The following is a 21,760-nucleotide window of genomic DNA, read 5'->3' on the forward strand; positions in this document are numbered from 1 at the left end:
GTGCTTGCATCTTCCTAATTGTGTTTGCTACTGAGACTCTGTTGGACTGTGGCGATTGGTTGATGGTTGGATTGTTTGGGTCTAGGGCCATGGTTGGAATGAGATGAACCAATGGTTGATTTCGGTTGTGTTTCTGGTTTGGAATAAAATATGAAAGGCTATTTTGTTTCAGCATAGATAAACCGTTTTGAAAGGCTTTTGAGTCTTTGAGAATTGAATGGTTCCTCTTTTAGAAAAGATTTCCGACTTTACTTTCATTGTAAACCGTTGTTTTTGAAAAGAGGCATGAGACGGTTATTAATTACTGGTACGGTTTATCTTCATGTATCCTATTACAGTAATTCCCAAAAACCCTCTACTGAGAACCCTTTCGAGGATGATGTTCTCACCCCCCTTACATTTTTCCCCTTTCAGGATATGGGCACAGAAGTTACGAAGAGCTTATTTAATTGTTGTCGTGATGCTCTGTATTGTTTTAGTTATGGTTTATTGTACCATCGCCTTTATCTTGCTTGATATAATCTGTAAGAGGGATAGGAATTGTATTGGATTATGTTTGTAATATTACTTATATATATATATATATATATATATATATATATATATATATATGGATGTATTCTTTATGAGTTTTTTTAAGTTGTATGGTATCTATAGAAGTACGTTATCGAACGAAAGTAATTTTGGGAGCGGTATTGCGGTTTAAAGTTTTAAACAGGCTCATATTTTAGTATTAAATAGTATAAGTGTCGTCGTAATGTCCGAGCTATCAGAGTTGCGCAGCCGGAAGCGTGAGCTTTGGTAGTTAGGGTGTTACATGGACAACATCCGACAGTGGGATTGGGCATGTCATGTGCTCAGCTTCTTGAGAAAGGGAATCGAAAACAAGAGAAAGGGGAAGAAACAGTCCTTTGAAGGCTGTGTTTTTGTTTTGATGCTGATTTACTTCCATGAAACCAAGTTCCCTCACTTGGATGGACTTGATGCTCCCCTGGCACCGTGGGTGGCCTATTGGACAAAGAACATGATACTCGACCAGATTTCTAAGGAAGCAACAGACACAATGGTAATGTGTTGATTTGAAGCATTGTGCATGCAAAAATATTTTTCTTGATAATTGAATTCGGTTGAGTGGTTGTGGTCATTTTGATTTACCTGATTGTTTTTGTATTTCCTCGTTTCAAATACTCTGCTAACTAAATAATTTTGTGTTTTAGGGACTTCTGTATAAAAAGCAAATAAAGGGGAAAGAGAAAAGAAAATGGGAGAAAGAAGAAAAGAAAATTGTTGTTGTGGATTCTTCTTCGGAAGAAGAATCTTTTTCGGAATCCAAATCATAATAGGAATTTGACAATATAACGCTGGCAGAAAGAACAAGACAAAAGAGGCTCATGAAAAAAGAAAAAATTGTTCCAACGGATTCAGAAACATCAAGTGAATCTCAAAAACAGTGCAGTTTGAATGGTTCTAATTAACAACATTTTGTTCAACTTGTTTAAAAAAGCAGACACTACTTCTTTTGAATGTATATATGTCAACATTAATGTAAATGTTAATATTAATGTATGGATCTAATGTTAATGTATATACTGATTCAAGATGGATTACTCTTTGTCTTGTTATATACCTGTTGGAACTGCCTGGCTGTTGTTTTGTTGCAGGTTCACAGTGAAAGAAATCAGGGTGATTACCAATACATTATGAACTCCAAAAGAATACAGTGAACCGAAATTACTACACTAGGCGAACCAAAAGCTAGAAACACACTGAATCCCTAAACACTGATCCCTAAACCCTAAACCTAAACACTAAAACCAGAACCCTGAACCCATAAACCCTGAATCCCTAAAATCCTAAAACCTAAACCCTAAACCCCAAAAACACAATGAACCGAAATTAATGCAACTGGTGAACCGAAAAAGTGCATATCCCAACATAACACAGATCTAATTTTAAAACAATGCTACTATCAGAACTCTGAACTCTGAACCATGAACCAAAAAACAAATTCTTATTATTCAACTTAGAAATTAATACACTAGACGAATCAAAAAACTGCATATATTAATATAGAATTTCATAAAAAAAGTGACTATTCATTAAAGACTATCAACATTCAAAAATTAAACCTGCTATAACCATGGTGAACCGAAATTCGCTCATGGGTGAACAAAAATTTACATTAATAAAAACTAAAACTTGTAAAATCTTGTCTTGCATAATTCATATCTGGTGTATTGTAAAGAGTGGAGCTTGACTGAATCGATGATCCGGAGTCTAAAAGGTTCAACTACAAAAGACATAATTAATTGTATATTAGGAAAATGAACAATTGAATTTTTAACTAATCAAAAGCAAGTCAATTTTACCTCGCTTGAAGTTGTCTTTTTCTTTTTCTTCATGGCATTTGAGATCTTTTTTTCCAGGTTTGATCCAAGTCTGTTCTTGGGCCGACCTCTTGTTTTATACATGGTGGGCTTTGAAGATCATTCACATTGCTTAATGTCGCTTCTTCGTGGGTTAACAAACTTTTTCCTTTCCTTCTCTCTTGATATTCTTCCATCTCTGCCATGACCTTGTCAAATGCTTGGTGCAAAATTTCGGTCAACTCTTCAGACTCGGATCCAAATTCACTTATATTGTGTGACCGAAACACCAATTCGTCAAATCTCTTACTTCTTGGCTCCAGTACAGGTTCATCTTGGCTGCTCTTGATGTGTGTATGCCTCCTCTTTATGTTCTTGCTCCAGCGTTCCAATATGTATTTCAGTGCCACATTATCCATTCGCTCAAAGCTTAGAACGCTTAGGGAATGGCGGCACAATATGTCCCTAGACTCAAGCAGCAAGCAATGGCACTTTACATCTCGTGATACTGCGTCATAGGTGATGACAAACTTGTTGAATGTGGAGTTGGAAACCTGCTCTATGACTTCACATGTTGTGAAACCTAGGGTAGAATGCATTGATCTTGTGATACAATTCACTTTACCTCTAAATTGAGCTTGAACTTCCCTGAACTTCTCATGGGTATATACACACTGAAATTGTGCCTCTATTGCTGATTTTGTTGCACACGGTATCACAGTGTGAAAATCTGCAGCATCGAATTCTCACTCTGCTTGTTCTCTGCTTGCAAGGCAATTGTCGTATTGCTTCACGAATTGTCTCAAGGAGCTATTCTTTGTGATGAACTTGTTGAAAAACGAATGCATGCTCTCACTCCTTTGTGTGCTTCTCATCCCGGGCTAAAAGTGGTGATCCAAGTAAACCAGAATCCATATATGTCGATCCTCGTACAGCTCTGCAAACCGAACCGAATTTATAAGTTGTGGTGAACCGAAAACAGTGCATGGTTTTGGGAAAAAAATATATAAGCATAAAAATTATTCGAATTGAAATCGCAATTACCTGAAAGCCACTTGTTGCCTTGGAGACCATACTTTGTGAGGAAATCGTTCCAGTTTCTGTCAAAATCGTCTTTTGTGTACGAGTTCCAAACAACATGGCTCATCTCTTGTTTAATATCAATGTGTTCCTTGTAGCCATTTAGTTTGCTTGAGATCTTCTTCATGATGTGCCAGATGCACCAGTGATGAATTGTTGTTGGCATGCATAGCTCAATTCCCCTTTGAATCGAAGCGCATTGAACGGTAAGAATACCTTTTGGTGCCTTCCCTCCCATGCAACGTAGCCAACACTCAAATAGCCATTTGAATTATTGAATGTCCTCATTTTTTATCAGTGCGCATCCAAGAAGTGTCGACTACCTGTGGTGATTCACACCAACAAAAGAACCTAAAACCAAATTATACCTGCATAAATAACAAGCACACTATGGTGAACCAAAATATGTACAGCCACTGAACATCAAAAGTATCTTTGAAGGAACCGAATACCTGTTTGTGTTATATGTGGTATCAAATGAAACCACATCTTCGAAATAATCGAATGCAGCCTGCTTCTTGCATCAGCCCAGAATGCATGTTTAATGCAGTGATCGCCTTCAAGGTTGAGCTCAAAGAAGAAATTTTGGTTCTTTTCTTTCATTCTTACTAGGTACTTCCCAAATTCTTTGGCATCGTCATTTTTTGAAATATTCCGTACTTCCCTTGTGATGTAATTCCTTACGTCTTTTTCTATAAAACCTAGTTCACGGTGGCTGCCAGCTGCTACCACAAATGATTGGTAGGTTTTGCTCGGTCTGATTCCAGCTTCCTCGTGGGTTTCAATGGTGCGACGCACGAACATGCTAAACTCCCTGTGTTGTTTGAGCATCTCAGCCTGGTCTGGACAAAAAGGATGTGAGTGATTCAAAACAACTTTGGAAATTATCCAAAGACCAACATCCTTCATTATGTGTACGTAAATTCTGACTGGACAATTTAACCCAGCTGAAGGGTTTGTCTTCAAAGTTGGAGATATCTTTGATTTCCACCTCCCCTCTCTAGAGCATACAATTAGTTGATTCTTAATCTTGTCTCCATCCCGAGTCGTGTTCCTTAGTTTGGTGGAAAAACCAGCAAGTTTGGAATAATGTTTGTAGAACTTTCTAGATTCTTCTAGGGTCTTGAAAATCATTCCCATCTTTGGGACAAATTTTTCGTCCACAACACAGCTGGTCTGCATGGTGAACCGAAATCTTAATTACGGTGAAACAATTATATAGTTCTTAGGGAACAAAACAAAACATGTTGGTCTTATTTTTGTTAGACTGCTTTCTACGTACCGAACCGAAAACATGAAAGTGATGAACCACCTCTTTAGTACTTACCGAACCGAAAAGTTACTCAAATTTACTCAGAGTTACTCACAGTTAATGACACTCACAGTTACATATTATCAAGTCAACTCAATTCAATTCAGATATAGATCACCTTAGTCCATTCAATTCACTTCAAACAAAATTAGCAATTTCATTCCAATAAATTCGATTCAAAATTTAATAATCCAAACCTCATCAAATTGATGCATTTCAAAAGAATCATCAAAATCGCACTCATTCAACTGATTTGAAGTTTATTCATTTATTGTTTTAATTCAAAAGTGCAGATCGAAGAAGAAAACGAAGAAGAAGATGAACAACGAAGCTAATTGCGTTAAATCAATCCAGATCCATAATGCAGAAAAGAAGAAGGCGAAAGAGGTTTACGTTGTATGAGAAGGTTTACGTTGAGAAACGTTGATAAAGTAAAATAAAGATTCCCTTATATAGGTTTAAAAGGCGTATAACAAACGGAAGAGTGGGGCGTGGAGTGAAAGTTACATGGATACCATCCATGTAATTTTTACATGAATGTAGAGTTTTTCCTTTCATAAAATGAACAAACTCAAATATGCATATTTTCATAAAATATCTTTCTAATTATCCTCTAGTTCCTAAACCATAACGTTTTGAATCTTTTTTTATACTTTCAAGATAGTGTTCATTCTTTCTTTGTGGAGAGAGTATGGGGTGACCTAATGACTGTTCACCTGTTCCTACATCTTCTGTTTTGTGGTACTGTCTATCTACCTAATGGTTGTTCACTATCTATGCTGTACTAGTAAATTTTAATGAGAGTTGTGTCCCTCTGACCGCAAGATTCTCCCTTTTGTGGCTAAATAGTATTCCCATTTTAGTAATTTAACCAATTTTTTACTCATGTATTATTATTTTAGCTCAAACCTTTGATGAGGTGCTTAACAGTACTTTTGACAAAAATCTGAAGTTGTTTGACCCAAAAAAAACAAAAGTATTTTGTGTATGCATAAGTTTAGATCTATAAGAAATGATATAAACTTCAGTTATTTTCTGCATGCTTGGTTCTGCATTTGGCCTACTCATTGGAATCACAATATTCAAATACTTTCATATTCAAGTGTGAATGACTAGTTAGTCTTGGAAAAATATATAAATAAAATAAAATATAAAATAAAAGTTCGACTCAATTTATTCTGGTAAGAACGAATTGCAAAGTAACAAGTATCTTAGTAAATAAATCCACCAAAAAAAAGAGGTTTTACTTGTTTCTTTTAAGGAACCTCCTTATCTATGCTAGTAAGAATCTTGGTAAATAAATTTATAAGCTTCGTAAGTTAAAGAAGAGCATTGAGATCAGATAGTGAATTCTGAAATAATGGAGCAATTAACTTGTGTAGATACTAAATAGTAGTGGTAATTCATTTTTGTTAAATGCGTAAGATGATTAAATAGAGATAACAAGTTCACATAACACACTAGTTCTTTGGTTCCTCTATTAGTCATTTTGAATATAGTAGAACTATCTATATTCAAATAAGTTTCACGATTTCATCTTTTCTTTATCCTTCCACTTACTTGTCTTATTTTATCATTTCATCATTATATTTAAATGAGTTCTGGTGTCATTTTTTTATGCTTATAGCGGTAGAGTATCACAAACTTTTTGCATGTATTCTCTCTTTTCAAGTTTGGCTGAAAATACATGAGTAATTACCAAAACTAAAATAAAAAATGTAAATTTAAGTCATTATTTATAAAAATATATACTATTTATATGATTAAAAGCTAATAACAATGAATTGAAATTAGTGTAGATGTGCAATACAAGTTTTAAATTTCTACAATAATAACAATAGAATTTACCTACCAATGAGTTATAGCTCAAATAGCATAGTCTCCCCATACTCAATTAAGAGGTTGTGGCTCCTACCTTTGGTAAAAAAAAAAAACAATAGAATTTACCTTGGATGAAGTACATTAAGTATTAAGTATAGTAAGTGATGTTCATGAAAGTTTCATATTGAAATATTGTGGACATGATTACATTTTCTATAATGAGAGTGAAGGTGGGTATGAGTTAGAATATAGTGAGTAGTTAGTAACTGCGGTTAGTTACTAAAATTATAATTAACTATATTAACTCCAACACATTGGGCATTATTATAACTAAAATTGTTTAGTAAATGTAGAAAGATTTATGAGTTCTATCTCAACATTTTTTTTTTATATTTAATATCAAAATTGATTAAATTAATTTGACAATCATATGTGAAAATTCATATTCAAATAAAAAAATAATTAGAAAAGCTTAGTTCACTGAGGATGTGGTGTGTTGTTCAAAGCTTTTCTCGTAGAGCACGTAGCAAAAGTGAAGTGGTGACTCCAAACTATAACTTGGTTGAAAAATTCTTTGTCATAAGCTCTTTCATGGTTGTGGTCAGAGTCGAACCAAGAAAGGTGGGGATGTACCTATAAAAGACACTCCGATACTCAAGTCAGTAAGTATTTAAGAGGTTTAATAATTCTATAAATATATAATGTTAAAAATATGAGCATAAAAACATAAAATATGATATTAATTTTTAAAAAATATGAACATAGAAAACAAAAGAGATAGAGTAAAAATATATTTGACAAATGACAAAATTTATATGTACTTAGTAATACTTACACATCCGTGTATATGTCAACTTAATAAGAATATGCGATCAAATTGAAAAAAAATGGATACTAAATAATATGAGAAGAAAAAATGGGAAAAAAAGAGTGAGGGGGGGCAAGGAATTGTGGAAGAAGAAGAAACTAAATAAGTGTGAATGTGACTTCATATAAAAAAGATAAACTATACCTGCTAATATGTCCTCTAAAAGATACAAAGAATGCTTTACAATGCATCAAACAGATAAAGAACACAAACTTTGAAATCGCAAGCCAAAAAGAAGGATATGATAATAAATAGGGAAGACAAATACAAAATGGAAATGGTATATTTCATCATACCCAATCGGCAGCAGCCTGCAATGTGACATGATCACCCCATTCACCATTCCTAATATCAGTGAACCATGACAACATCAATAAAGCCATATCATCTGAAATACTTCTTCATCATATGATGGAATTTTTTCATTGGTTTTAGGAATATGCTGCAAGTATAGACAAGAGACATTTGTATTAATATCCAAATTGGAATTCTATAGCTACACTCACATATAAAGAATACATCACTAAGTATTACATATATAAGAAATTAAAGAAAGAAAAAATCCAACGATATTAAATACAACAGAATTTGGTTGCACTAAAAGGCTTAACTTACATGGATTGGGACCATCTGGTTTAATCTTTTGCCTAGTCAAGAGAAGACTCATCCATTATTTCCAACGTATGCCACATATCATCACTAATAACTGGAATCTCTCCTGACCCAGAAGAGGAACCATAAACATCAATGTCATGCATAACGTTTTCCCTTTCACTTGGATCATAATTCTCTGCTTCTGGAATGTTGTATGGCTCACTGTTAGAGTTCTGGCAAGTTTCATTGCCTACATGTTGTTGACAATTTATCATGACATTGACAAGTTTGAAAAATATCCAGCACATCAAAAAGATAACAATAGAGAATAGCAATGGCCAAGTTTATACCACCAAAATTTCTGCTTCCATCTGAGTAAGAATGCCAATCCTGTGCAAGTATGGCTGCCCGCGCTTGATCGTTCCCGAATTTCAACATCCCAGAAGCTTCCAAGGATTGAAGTTGTGATAATTCTTCCTGGTAAGCACGAGCAACAGCTTCATCATCATTCTCCACGTAGGAAGGCTGACAGAAGCCTTCTCTAACATATTCTACGCTGCTACTTAAATCCAGATCATATCTAGTTATGATACTAGGAGAACCATTATTGGAAAGTGTGCAAACATCTAAGAGATTATGAAGGCCCCAGCGAACAACATCAGGATCCATGTCATATGCTGTCATGATCCTTCAAAACAAGGAACTCTATCCAATCCAAGGACTAGCTGTCTTATCCCAAGAGTTCAAAATCTGAAACAGACAAGGTGCAATGCATTCAGACATCATATAAACGATAAACTTAAGAAAAAAGAAGCAAAATATTAAAATGGTTCCTAATCTACCTAACAAGATCAGTTCAAAATGCAAATATAGACAAGGAACAAAGCACTAAATTAAATATATTCACTACATAAACACTTGGATCAGAAGCTACAATCCTTCAACTCTAACAGAGTTAGCCAAACAGTATATCATATACACTTAGACCAATACAATGCTTCTTCAACATGAAATTAAACATCTAGTTTTGTTTAACCTTGGAGGAAAAAAAAAACACATGATATCCAATCCCAAAGCATTAACCTTGGAACATGCAAATCTTTGAATCACAACCTTTTTTCCCCTGAAAAAGAAATATAACACCTAAATCCATATCCCAGCGGACAGAAAATCCCTAGCCACCCAAAAGCTTAACCACCCCCTCCCCCCAAAAAAAGAAGAATTTTTTAAAAATAAAAATAAAGAACCTGAGGTAAAAAGAAAAAAAAAGATAAAGAAAAGACTAAACCAACCTTGGATTAAGCAGAATAAGAAAGATAGGGATTTGGGAATGGAAGAATGAGAAGAAAAGGGGAGGGTAATAGAATTCTTCAAGAAATGGAATGCGAATGAATGAATGGATGGATTGGAAGTAAGAAAAAGTGTGGCGCGATCTCAATGAATTCCCCAAAGGTTAAGAATCATTACAAATCAACAAAAAATAAATAAATAATGTATCATAAAGTTAAAAGGATATTTCTTTTCAGCAAAAAAAGAAGTATTAACCTCAAAATCTGAACCTCATCAAACATTATATTACCAAGCCTTCAATATGCATTTCAATCTAAAATCTAGAACTTTATTTCTCAATCACTAATTTAGAATTGTTGGCATCCTCAAATTTCTAAATAACAATTCTGAAATTTAAAACATAAAAGAAGTTTCATGTTACCTTTTCAATCTTCACACTTCTTCAATGTGGTTCTTTGTGAATAGCTAGCAGAAAGGTTGAAGAAGACTTCAATCTTGCGAGAAGAAGCTGTAGCAAGTGCTTATCGAGAAAAACCATCACTTGCTAATTGCCAATGCTATCCTGAAAAATACGAAGAAGAAGAATAGAAAGAAGTAGGTGGTAGAAGGAGGGAATTTTGTATTGATTTACTAATCATATGTGATTTTTATTGTTATATAGAGTATTTAAAAGACTATTTATAACTGAAATAACAGAATATAGTTATATTAAATATTTGATTCTAGGCGTTCTAGGCTTCTAGCAGCTAAAGATAAGTTAAAATAAATAATACATAAAAAATAAGTTAAAAATTCATGCTCCAAACAGAAAAAAAAAATATTAGAATCTTAGAAAAAATAATATTAAATGTATATTTTATTTTGTACAAAATAAAATTATAATATTAAATATGAACACAATGATAAAAGATTTTGTGTTATATAAATTTAATTAAAATATATATATATAAAAAGCAAATAATATATAACAATTTTATTTTGTGCGAAATAAAATTATAATATTAAATACGAATACAATGATAAAAGATTTTGTATTATATAAATTTAAATTAAGAAAAACATATATACTCACATAAAAAGCAAACAAACATATAATAATTTTATTTTGTGTGAAATAAAATTATAATATTAAGAGTAAAGTATCGTTTTTGTTTCCAACGTTTGGAGTAAGTTCAAAGTTATCCCTAACGTTTCAATCGTCCTATTTAAGTCCCTAACGTTTCAAAATTGACTCAATGTTGTCCTGCTGTTAGGGTTCCGTTAACAGAATTGACAGCGGGACAAAATTAAGACGATTTTGAAACGTTTGAGACTTAAATAGGACGAAAATGTTGGGGACAAAAACAATACATAGAAATAAATTTTAATTTTATCTTTCAATAATATCAATTTTTTACTGTACATAGTATTCAATTATTTTTTTAATCACATTTAAGTAAATTACACTTAGTTACATTACTTTCATTCTAAATAAAGTTATCTTTTTATAATTTTACACTTAAAGTAAGGTAATTATTTTATAAATAAATAAACTTTACACTTTCATTCTAAATAAATAATGTAACGTGATTAGAATGAAAGTGTAAAATTATAAAAAAAAAATTATAAGTAATGTGATTAAGTAATGAAAGTAAAATTACATTATTTAGAATGAAAGTATAAAATTATAAAAAAAAAATTATAAGTAATGTGATTAAGTAATGAAAGGAAAATTATATTATTTAGAATGAAATTGTAAAATTTATTTATTTATAAAAAAATTATATTATTTTAAGAATAAAATTATAAAAAATTAATTTATTTAGAATGAAAGCAATGTGATGTAATTTACTTATATGTGATTAAAAAATAATTGAATACTATATACAGTAAAAAATTGATATTATTGAAGTATTGAAAATTTATTTCTATGTATCGTTTTTGTTCCTAACGTTTTCGTCCTATTTAAGTTCCTAACGTTTCAAAATCGTCTCAATTTTGTCCCGCCACCAATTCTGTTAACGGATCCCTAACGGTATGACAACATTGAGTCAATTTTGAAACGTTATGGACTTAATTTGGATGATTGAAACGTTAGAGACAACTTTGGAATTTTTCTCAAACATTGAGAACAAAAACGATACTTTACTCAATTTAATAATTTTATTTTGTGTGAAACCAAATTATAATATTAAATATAAACACAATAATAAAAGATTTATTATTATATAAATTTAATTAAAAAACATATATACGTAGGTAAAAAGTTAACAAACATATTATAATAATAATAATAATAATAATAATAATAATAATAATCGCATTAGTCATTTATCCAAAGCTAAATGTAGTTTCTCAAATATAAATAAAATTATTAGGTTGCGTTTGGAAGATAGACTAACACTGAGAGAGAGATTGGAAGATAAAAATTGAAAGAGGCAGAGACTACATAATTTTCTGAAACTGAACTGGTCATCGAACCACTCTAAATACTAATTCATGGTTTAATCGGTTCGACCGTAATTCAACTGAAAACTCGTTTTTAATAAAATAATACATAAAATATAAATACACACAGTAAAACATAATTATAGTCTAATATAAATTTTAAAATATTATCTAAAATAAAAATATTACATAAACCACGTTATTATTATCTCTTTCAAATTCAAACTCAAAAGTCAAATTAAAAAAAAAAACAACCATAAAATATCATATGATAAACTATTCAAAATTCTTCAAAATCCTACACCACACAGTAATGAAAAATCACGGTTTACAGATTAACTAACAACAATGACCGTTAAAAAATACCTAGAAGAAAGCAAACTGAGCAATGAGCACACAAGGGGACATGGCACGATTGGAGGGACTAACACGACTAAAGGGGAGGAGCATGGTGGAACAGCGTCGGCGGGACAGTATTGCACGAGAGAGGCAGGAGGCGAGACCAGTTGCAGCAGCGACGATGGTTGTGCGATAGAGGCAGCTTTCAGAAGTTGCAACGGCGACCGTAGCAGGACGGTGACTAGACGGAAGTGAGGGAGTGAGAGAGGAGATCGATGAGAAGACGAAGATGGAGAAGGAGACTGTGAGATAGACAAGGTATGAGGGTGCTGTTCAGCATTTTGGACTTTGGTAATTTGGTTAGAGTTTCTCTCCTCAAAACCAAACGGCGGGATTTTGGACTTTTCGAAAAAAACCGGCCGAATCTCAATTCGATTTAACCGACGGAGTGCGGTTTTTGAAACTTTCGTTTATAGTATTTAACCGATTCGTTATTTCTACCTGGTCACAGTTTGATCAGCCGATTTAAACTGGTTTTTAGAATCTTATATTACAATAATAACTAAAAAAGAATATCTGTATATTTATACAAATTAATTTACCTCTTTATCTTATAATTTATTATATATATATACAATGTTTAATATTGTTGACAATAATAATAATAATAATAATAATAATAATAATAATAATAATTCAGCTATGAAGTATACGTGAAACTTAACATATGTTTAATTATACATGTACTTAATTTAATTATATTTTTCTATTGATATTTTAAATATTTCTAATAGTATGTTTGATAATTTAGTTTTTATGTTAATACATAAATTAAAAAGGCTTAAAAAAATTGAAATAGTGGTTTATTTCAATGTTTATTTTCGAAACACAGATAAACAAATTAAATAAACACTATTTTGACACTAACATTTTGCTAGTGAATCAATACGTTTTTTTAGTTTGTTAATAAAGAAATAATTTAAATATATAATTAATTAATAATAATTATATTTGTATCCAAAATTTAGAAGTATTTCGTATATAAATAGTGTTTTCGTATAGATGAATTTTGTATATAAATTTTAAATTTGCTTCTAATTAAATAGAATTGAAAAAATAAATAAATTAAATAATATTTATAAATAAGTAATCTTCAAATAATATTAGTCAATTTTTATATTAATTTTATTCACATAATAACAACTTATTTTTTAATTTAAATTTATTTATTTTATATATTTTACATGTTAAATAATTTAAAATATTTTATTTTTTATAATTTATTTTTAATTATTAATATTAAATTTATAATTTTAAAACTAAAAATATAAAATTAATTTTTTAAACTCAATAAAATAGTGGTAGAAGTGTCTGTTGAGCTGCTATTAAAAAGATAAAGCCAATTAAGTGTGTTACATATCTAACTAATGTGTTTAAAAAAAAGCTAATAAAAAAATAAAAAAATTAGTATTGATTTTTTTTCCACACAATATATTTGTTTGTCAAAACCATTTTTCACAAGATCTATATTTTAAATATGAGAAAAGTATCATTTTTGTTCCCAATGTTTGGGGTAAGTCTGAAAGTTATCCCTAACGTTTGAATCGTCTTATTTAAGTTCCTAACGTTTCAAAATTGACTCAATGTTGTCCTGTTGTTAGGAATCTCTTAACGGAATTGACGGCGGGACAAAATTGAGACTATTTTAAAACGTTAGGGACTTAGATAAGACGAACACGTTGGGGACAAAAACTATACATAGAAATAAATTTTAATTTTATCCTTCAATAATATCAATTTTTTACGGTACATAGTTATTCAATTATTTTTTTAATCACATATATATAAATTACACTTAGTCACATTAAATTTATTCTAAATAAATTTATTTTTATAATTTTATTCTTAAAAATTTTTACTCATCATAAAATGTTTGTAGAATGACTAGTACATAAACTTGTGGAAAAAAATGATAAATATACAATTAAATAATGTGATTCTAGTCATTTTACAAATATTTTATGATGAGTAAAAATCTTTAAGAGTAAAATTATAAAAAAAATTATTTAGAATTAAAGTAATGTGATTAAGTGTAATTTACTTAAATGTGATTAAAAACAATTGAATAACTATGTACCATAAAAGATTGATATTAGTGAAAGATAAAATTAAAATTTATTTTTATGTACCATTTTTATTCCAGCGTTTTCGTCCTATTTAAGTCTCTAACATTTCAAAATAATTTCAATTTTGTCCTGCCGTCAATTCCGTTAATAGATTTCTAACGGCAGGATAATATTGAGTCAATTTTAAAACGTTAGGGACTTAAATAGGACGATTAAAATGTTAGAGACAACTTTTCAGACTTACCCCAAATATTAGGGACAAAAACGATACTTTACTCTTTAAAATATTTTATGTATTTATCTTTCATATACTCATATGTACGATAAGATAGGTTATGTTAAATAATATATATTGTATGACTTCAATTTATATATGTGTATATATGTATATATATGCCATATCTTATTACTGACCAAATTCAAACCAAATAAAAAATAAAATTAAATATTCATGTTAACTTTTATCATGTCTCCATAATATTTTAATTGTTCTTGCAAAAGAAAAAAAAATTAATAAAAAAATTCACATAAAAAAATATCTGTTACTTTACTATATTTTAAATATATTATTTGGAATACTTATATTATTTTAAATAATATATAATATTTAAAAGAACATTTAAAATTTATTATTTTGTATTAATAATATTATTAAAAATATATTATCAATTTTTCATAAAATAACATTTTCTTTTCTTTGGTTTCTCAAATAATATGACAAAAATATTTTACATAACAAAATCTACTAAATAAATATTATATTCATTTATTTCTATATTGCATGCAAAATAAATAACTAATGTTTAAAAAAATTAATTACATAATTTTATCTTAGTAAATTATAATAAGCGAATAAAATGCAATGTTGCATATATATTTCTTTTTCATATAACAAAAAAATACTTTTAATGAATAATTATTTATTAAGCTCATTTTTATACAAATAAATTTTTTTTTAATTTTATATATGTAATATTTTATATCAATTACCTTCAAATTTTATTTACTTTTTGAATAAATTAATAAAATAGTAATACAAATAATTGTATGAATATAATTTTATTTTAATTTTCATTCTATTACCACTCACATTAACGTTGAGGATAATTTAAAATAAAAAATAATAAATTTGTTATAACTGCTGTCCACCAGTAGAACGATATTAGAAATACTGCCAGCAAATAGTGAAGATGTTTAAAGATTAATAGAGTAATGGAGGAGTTCAGCCCATAAAAAAAAAAAATAATAACAATAATAAATAAATTTAATTTACCTGATAATATTTGATAATAGATTATTTTTTAAAGAGTATTATACTCGCTATTTTATCTAGAGTGTATTAATTTTTGCCATTTTTGGAAGGACTTTGCTCTAAGTAAGAATATGTTGTGCTTATCTAGTTATTAAAATGGTTACTAGATATTTTAGATAGTTATTGTATCTATTATTCAAAGTGTTCTCTTTTTCAGTATATTCTGCTTTTAATTATATATAAGGTGAAAGTGTACTTTACAAGACTAGATTAAATAAATTAGATGTATTTTAGAAATTCTCTCTTTTTTTAGGATTATTTTCTTTTCAAATCAAACATGATTTATTGATAATTATTTAATTTAAATAAAGAAAATTCATATTTCCTAATCTAAATGATAGGAAAAGAAATTACGGCTTTTTTTATAATATATTTTAACTAAAGAATAATGTAATTTTGTAATTGCAAGTAAAATTAAAAAAAAAAAGTTGTATTGTCCAACAAAATTAAGAAAGAAATCGTGATACAAATAAAACAAGTAATATTTTTTTTCTTAATTTAGAAGTGAGACTCGAATTCGAGGCCTCTAGGTGAGGATGAGAGACTATACCATTTAAACTATAACTCGTTAGCAAAATAAGCTATATTTTATTTTCTATTAACTTTAAAACATAAATATCAATAAAAAATATTCCATTTACATTCAAACAAAAATTGAAATTAATAAGAATAAAAATTCAAATTTTATATTTTAGTTCAAATTTTAAAATATTTGTGTTTTTTTTTTTTCTCTAAAGTTAGTCGTCGTTGTTCATTTCATTAGACAATAAAATTCCATTCTAATTTAAAAAAAATACTTATAAGTTAATGAAATAAATAATGACTAACTTTGTATTTTAGTTCAATTTTTTTAAAAATTTACATTTTTACAAATACTTATATAATATTTTATAAGATCAAAAATAAAATTAAAATAAAATCCAGCCTTAAAATGCCTCTTATCAAACATAATCCTATTCTTCTAGGACATAATACCTATATATGTTGATTTTGTTTGATAAAACTGATTATGTGTGTACATAAATATAATTACAAAAATATTTTACAAATATTAAAAATTATTTATTAATTATTATATATGTGTATAATTTATACATAGTTTTTAATAAAATAATTGACTTTTAAAAGAATTAATTTTTTTTATAATAAAATAATACAATATTTTCATAAAAAATTATATATATCACAGAATGGCTATTGACTTATTAAATTTGATTTAGAATAAATAATTATTTAAAGATTCAGATAAAAGAATTAATAATTTTTGCTTACGTAGAGGAGTTAACAGCTGATTAGAGTCGAACACTAACAATGTATTTTATAGGAATGGCAAATGAGCTAGTATATCCCAGCTAATAGGATTAGCAGGTTAAACCCGTCAATTTTTGACTTTGTTCTTTATTTTGGTTAATTTTTATTTTTTTAATTATTAAACTATTAAATATTAAAATAAATATATAATTTCATAAATATTTCAATAAACTTATAATTTCTAAAGACAATAAATTATAATTTTTAAACTAAAAAATACTAAAGTCTTTGTAATTCTAAATATCTAATAAATATAATCATTAACCAAGTTTTTTTAAAACAAAATAATACAACTGACATTGTCTAATTATCCAAAATATATAATTAAATTAAACATTGTCCAAATCTCTAATCAATCAAACATAATTCTAATTATAACTTAAAATAAAACGGAGAAACATTCTAAATACAAACAAAAAAATAATGTTTTAAATTCAATTATCATCTTCATCCTCTTGTAGAATGACGGGCTCGGCGAGTAACCCTGTTTCGGGTTTAGGGTTATTAGGTGGTGCGAGTTAAGCAGGTTTTTTTATTATGATGGTTTTAAATTTCTATTTCGACCTTTTTTTTTTTTTTGCAAGTTATGCGAATCAGTCCGATAAATTTCGACTTATTTACCACCCCTAATATTTCATAGAATAATATTTAATTTGAATTGTCAAATAAATATAATCATGGATACAATACTTATTTAAATGATTAATGGTTAGTTTTATCAGTATTTAAATTTTTAATAGTAAAAGATGACTATTTATTTTTAATTTTATGTAAAAATCTCTTAAGTTTAGTATGACTACGAAATCCGACAGGTTGACCAAAACTTGAGGCTAAATTAACAGACTTTCTTTCCTTTTGGGACAATAAAACGGCTGTCTTCATGATGGCTTCAAAGGACATTGTTGTGTTGAGTTCACTGTACTTGTATGTACTATGTTGTGTCCTCGTTCGAACGTGATCTGATCTCCTTTTGAGACCCACCATCCCTTCCTCACTTCTCATTCTCATCAAAATTGATAACCCTTCTGTTCTCCCACTTGTTACTCAGCTTGTCTATAGTAGACTTTCAAATTTGACTTCACTTCTCAGCCAGAAAATTACCACTCACTCCACTTTCTGTGTCAAAGATCCTTAAGCACTTTCTTTCTTTGATTATTGATTCGTTTTGATTCAATTTTGGTAAGGTGCCGAGCTAGTTATACTCAAATTAAAATACATGAGCAATTACCAAAACTAAAATAAAAAATGTAAATTTTAGTCATTATTTATAAAAATATATACTATTTATATGACTAAAAGCTAATAACAATGAATTGAAATTAGTGTAGATGTGCAATACAAGTTTTAAATTTCTACAATAATAACAATAGAATTTACCTTGGATGAGGGACATTAAGTATAGTAAGTGATGTTCATGAAAGTTTAATATTAAAATATTGTGGACATGATTACATTTTTTATAATGAGAGTGAAAATGAGTATGAGTCAGAATATATCGTGAGTAGTTAGTTACTACAGTTAGTTATTAAATTTATAATTAACTATATTAACTCCCACACATTGCGCATTATTATAAGTAAAATTGTTTAGTAAATGTAGAAAGATTAATATGAGTTCTATCTCAACATTTTTTTTATATTTAATATCAAAGTTGATTAAATTAATTTGACAATCATATGTGAAAATTCATATTCAAATAAAAAAATTACAAAAGTATAGTTCACTGAGGACGTGGTTCGTTGTTCAAAGCTTTGTGTCAGAAGCTCTTCCATGATTGTAGCCAGAGTCGAACCGAGAAAGGTGGGAGTGTACCTGTAAAAAACACTCCGACGTTTAAGTCAGTAAATATTTAAGAGGTACAATAATTCTATAAATATATAATATTAAAAATATGAGTATAGAAACATAAAATATGATATTAATTTTTAAAAATATGAGCATAGAAAACAAAGGAGATAGAGTAAAAATATATTTGATAAACCACAAAATTTGTATATACTTAGTAATACTTACACATCTGTGTAAATGTCATATTAATAAGAATATGCGATCAAATTGTAAAAACAAATAGACACTATAATATGAGAAGAAAAAATGGGAAAAAAAGAGTGAGGGGGCAAGGAATTGTGGAAGAAGAAACTAAATAAGTGGGAATGTGACTTCATATAAAAAAGATAAACCATACCTGCTAAGATGGCCTCTAAAAGATACAAAGAATGCTTTACATGAATCCAATAGAATAAGCATCCAATGCAATCCATCAAACAGATAAAGAACACTGACTTTGAAATCGCAAGCCAAAAAGAAGGATATCATAAATTCATAATATTATAATAAATAGGAAAGGTAAATACAAAATGGAAATGGTATATTTCATCATACCCAATCGGCAGCGGCCTGTAATGTGACATGATCACCCCATTCACCATTCCTAATATCAGTGAACCATGACAACATCAATAAAGCCATATCATCTGAAATAGCATAACCTAGTCTTTATATAGATATAATGCTATTAAGTATAAACATACTTTCTCATTATCTTTAAATAATCACTATACTCCTTGGAACATAGCCTTCATATAGTTCTGGATAAGACTTGAGCTGACACCACACACAGCAGGAAACAATATATCAATAACAAGAGATAGATTAAGGTCGCCGGCCCAAAAATAATCTGTTGTTAACTTGCCACAAACATGAACAAACCTGTTGAACAATTTGCTCCCGCACATGTTTGTGGTACTCTGGTGAGCGATAGAGTTGATCCGACAAAGAACAAAACTGGAAAAATACAAAACCAATAAGACACTTTTTTAAACAACATAAACTACCATTAGAAAAAGGAAGTTATGCACCATGATCCATTGCAAATTTCTCAAAAAAACAGCCAGTGAAGTTGAATCCTTTAAAAAAAATGATATTAGTATAATTCAGATGCTATTCATTAAATCTTAAACTGTCTTACAGGTTAGAAAACAACTCAGACTAAAAAAAATTTTCACTGGTTTTAGGAATATGCTGCAAGTACAGATAAGGGACATTTGTATTAATATCCAAATTGGAATTCTATAGCTACACTCACATATAAAGAATACATCACTAAGTATTACATATATAAGAAATTATAGAAAGAAGAAATTCAATGATATTAAATACAACAGAATTTGGCTGCACTAAAAGGCTAACCTTACAGGGATTGGGATCATCTGGTTTAATCTTTTGCCTACTTCACCGTCAAGAGAAGACTCATCCATTATTTCCAACGTATGCCACATATCATCGCTAAAAACTGGAATCTCTCCTGACCCAAAAGAGGAACTATAAACAGCAATGTCATACATAACGTTTTCCCTTTCATTTGGATCATAATCCTCTGCTTCTGGAATGTTGTATGGCTCACTGTTAGAGTTCTGGCAAGTTTCATTACCTACATGTTGTTGACAATTTATCATGACAAGTTTGAAAAATATCCAGCACATCAAAAAGATAACAATAGAGAATAGCGATTGCCAAGTTTATACCACCAAAATTTCTGCTTCCATCTGAGTAAGAATGCCAATCCTGTGCAAGTACGGCTGCCTACACTTGATCGTTCCCAAATTTCGACATCCCAGAAGCTTCCAAGGATTCAAGTTGTGATAATTCTTCCTGGTAAGCACAAGCAACAGCTTCATCGTTCTCCACCTACGAAGGCTGACAGAAGCCTTCTCTAACATATTCTACGCTGCTACTTAAATCTGGATCATATCTAGTTATGAAACTAGGAGAACCATTATTGGAAAGTGTGCAAATGTCTAAGAGATTATGAAGGCCCCAGCGAACAACATCAGGATCCATGTCATATGTTGTCATGATCCTTCAAAACAAGGAACTCTATCCAATTCAAGGACTAGCTGTCTTATCCCAAGAGTTCAATATCTGAAACAGAAAAGGTGCAATGCATTCAGACATCATATAAACAATAAGCTTAAGAAAAAAGAAGCAAAATATTAAAATGGTTCCTAATCTGCCTAACAAGATCAGTTCAAAATGCAAATATAGACAAGGAATAAAGCACTAAATTCAATATATTCATTACATAAACACTTGGATCAGAAGCTACAATCCTTCAACTCAAACAGAGTTAGCCAAACAGTATATCATATACACTTAGACCAATACAATGCTTCTTCAACATGAAATTAAACATCTAGTTTTGTTTAACCTTGGAAAAAAAAAAACACATGATATCCAACCCCAAAGCATTAACCTTGGAACATGCAAATCTTTGAATCACAACCTTTTTTCCCCTGAAAAAGAAATATAACACCTAAATCCATATCCCAGCGGACAGAAAATCCCTAGCCACCCAAAAGCTTAACCACCCCCTCCCCCCAAAAAAAGAAGAATTTTTTAAAAATAAAAATAAAGAACCTGAGGTAAAAAGAAAAAAAAAGATAAAGAAAAGACTAAACCAACCTTGGATTAAGCAGAATAAGAAAGATAGGGATTTGGAAATGGAAGAATGAGAAGAAAAGGGGAGGGTAATAGAATTCTTCAAGAAATGGAATGCGAATGAATGAATGGATGGATTGGAAGTAAGAAAAAGTGTGGCGCGATCTCAATGAATTCCCCAAAGGTTAAGAATCATTACAAATCAACAAAAAATAAATAAATAATGTATCATAAAGTTAAAAGGATATTTCTTTTCAGCAAAAAAAGAAGTATTAACCTCAAAATCTGAACCTCATCAAACATTATATTACCAAGCTTTCAATATGCATTTCAATCTAAAATCTAGAACTTTATTTCTCAATCACTAATTTAGAATTGTTGGCATCCTCAAATTTCTAAATAACAATTCTGAAATTTAAAACATAAAAGAAGTTTCATGTTACCTTTTCAATCTTCACACTTCTTCAACGTGGTTCT

General features: G+C 29.5%; 3 protein-coding genes and 2 pseudogenes across 5 annotated transcripts in view; all 5 read right to left on the reverse strand.

The window, feature by feature from the left end:
- Positions 1-21,760, reverse strand: part of LOC107619479 (ABC transporter G family member 28) — a 190,854-nt gene that overhangs the window by 81,585 nt on the left and 87,509 nt on the right. The gene's annotated exons all lie outside the window — the stretch shown is intronic.
- LOC148546695 (protein FAR1-RELATED SEQUENCE 1-like) lies at positions 2,399-3,573 on the reverse strand (annotated as a pseudogene).
- On the reverse strand, positions 3,870-7,830 carry LOC148546696 (protein FAR1-RELATED SEQUENCE 5-like). Its single transcript, XM_088499319.1, has 2 exons — positions 7,744-7,830; positions 3,870-4,622 (listed from the first exon to the last, which is right to left on the reverse strand). Exons 1-2 carry the CDS (start codon positions 7,828-7,830, stop codon positions 3,870-3,872), a joined length of 840 nt encoding a protein of 279 aa, XP_088355445.1.
- LOC107618712 (OVARIAN TUMOR DOMAIN-containing deubiquitinating enzyme 9) lies at positions 6,949-9,895 on the reverse strand. Of its 2 annotated transcripts, none has more exons than XM_016320844.3 (5): positions 9,753-9,895; positions 8,392-8,791; positions 8,063-8,291; positions 7,744-7,889; positions 6,949-7,212 (listed from the first exon to the last, which is right to left on the reverse strand). In XM_016320844.3, exons 2-3 carry the CDS (start codon positions 8,723-8,725, stop codon positions 8,095-8,097), a joined length of 531 nt encoding a protein of 176 aa, XP_016176330.1. In that variant the 5' UTR covers positions 8,726-8,791; positions 9,753-9,895; the 3' UTR covers positions 6,949-7,212; positions 7,744-7,889; positions 8,063-8,094. The 2 variants fall into 2 exon arrangements, with proteins under 2 accessions (XP_016176330.1, XP_088354582.1); XM_088498456.1 differs by lacking the exon at positions 9,753-9,895 and adding an exon at positions 9,334-9,436.
- LOC148546697 (OVARIAN TUMOR DOMAIN-containing deubiquitinating enzyme 9-like) lies at positions 18,377-20,506 on the reverse strand (annotated as a pseudogene). The gene is made up of 7 exons (XR_015899444.1): positions 20,371-20,506; positions 20,041-20,276; positions 19,556-19,630; positions 19,378-19,450; positions 19,229-19,277; positions 19,032-19,128; positions 18,377-18,658 (listed from the first exon to the last, which is right to left on the reverse strand). The product of XR_015899444.1 is annotated as an OVARIAN TUMOR DOMAIN-containing deubiquitinating enzyme 9-like (transcript).

The sequence above is a fragment of the Arachis ipaensis genome, chromosome B9 (genome assembly GCF_059453495.1).
Source record: "Arachis ipaensis isolate K30076 ecotype BB chromosome B9, ASM5945349v1, whole genome shotgun sequence".
In the NCBI taxonomy this organism is placed as follows: Eukaryota; Viridiplantae; Streptophyta; class Magnoliopsida; order Fabales; family Fabaceae; genus Arachis; species Arachis ipaensis.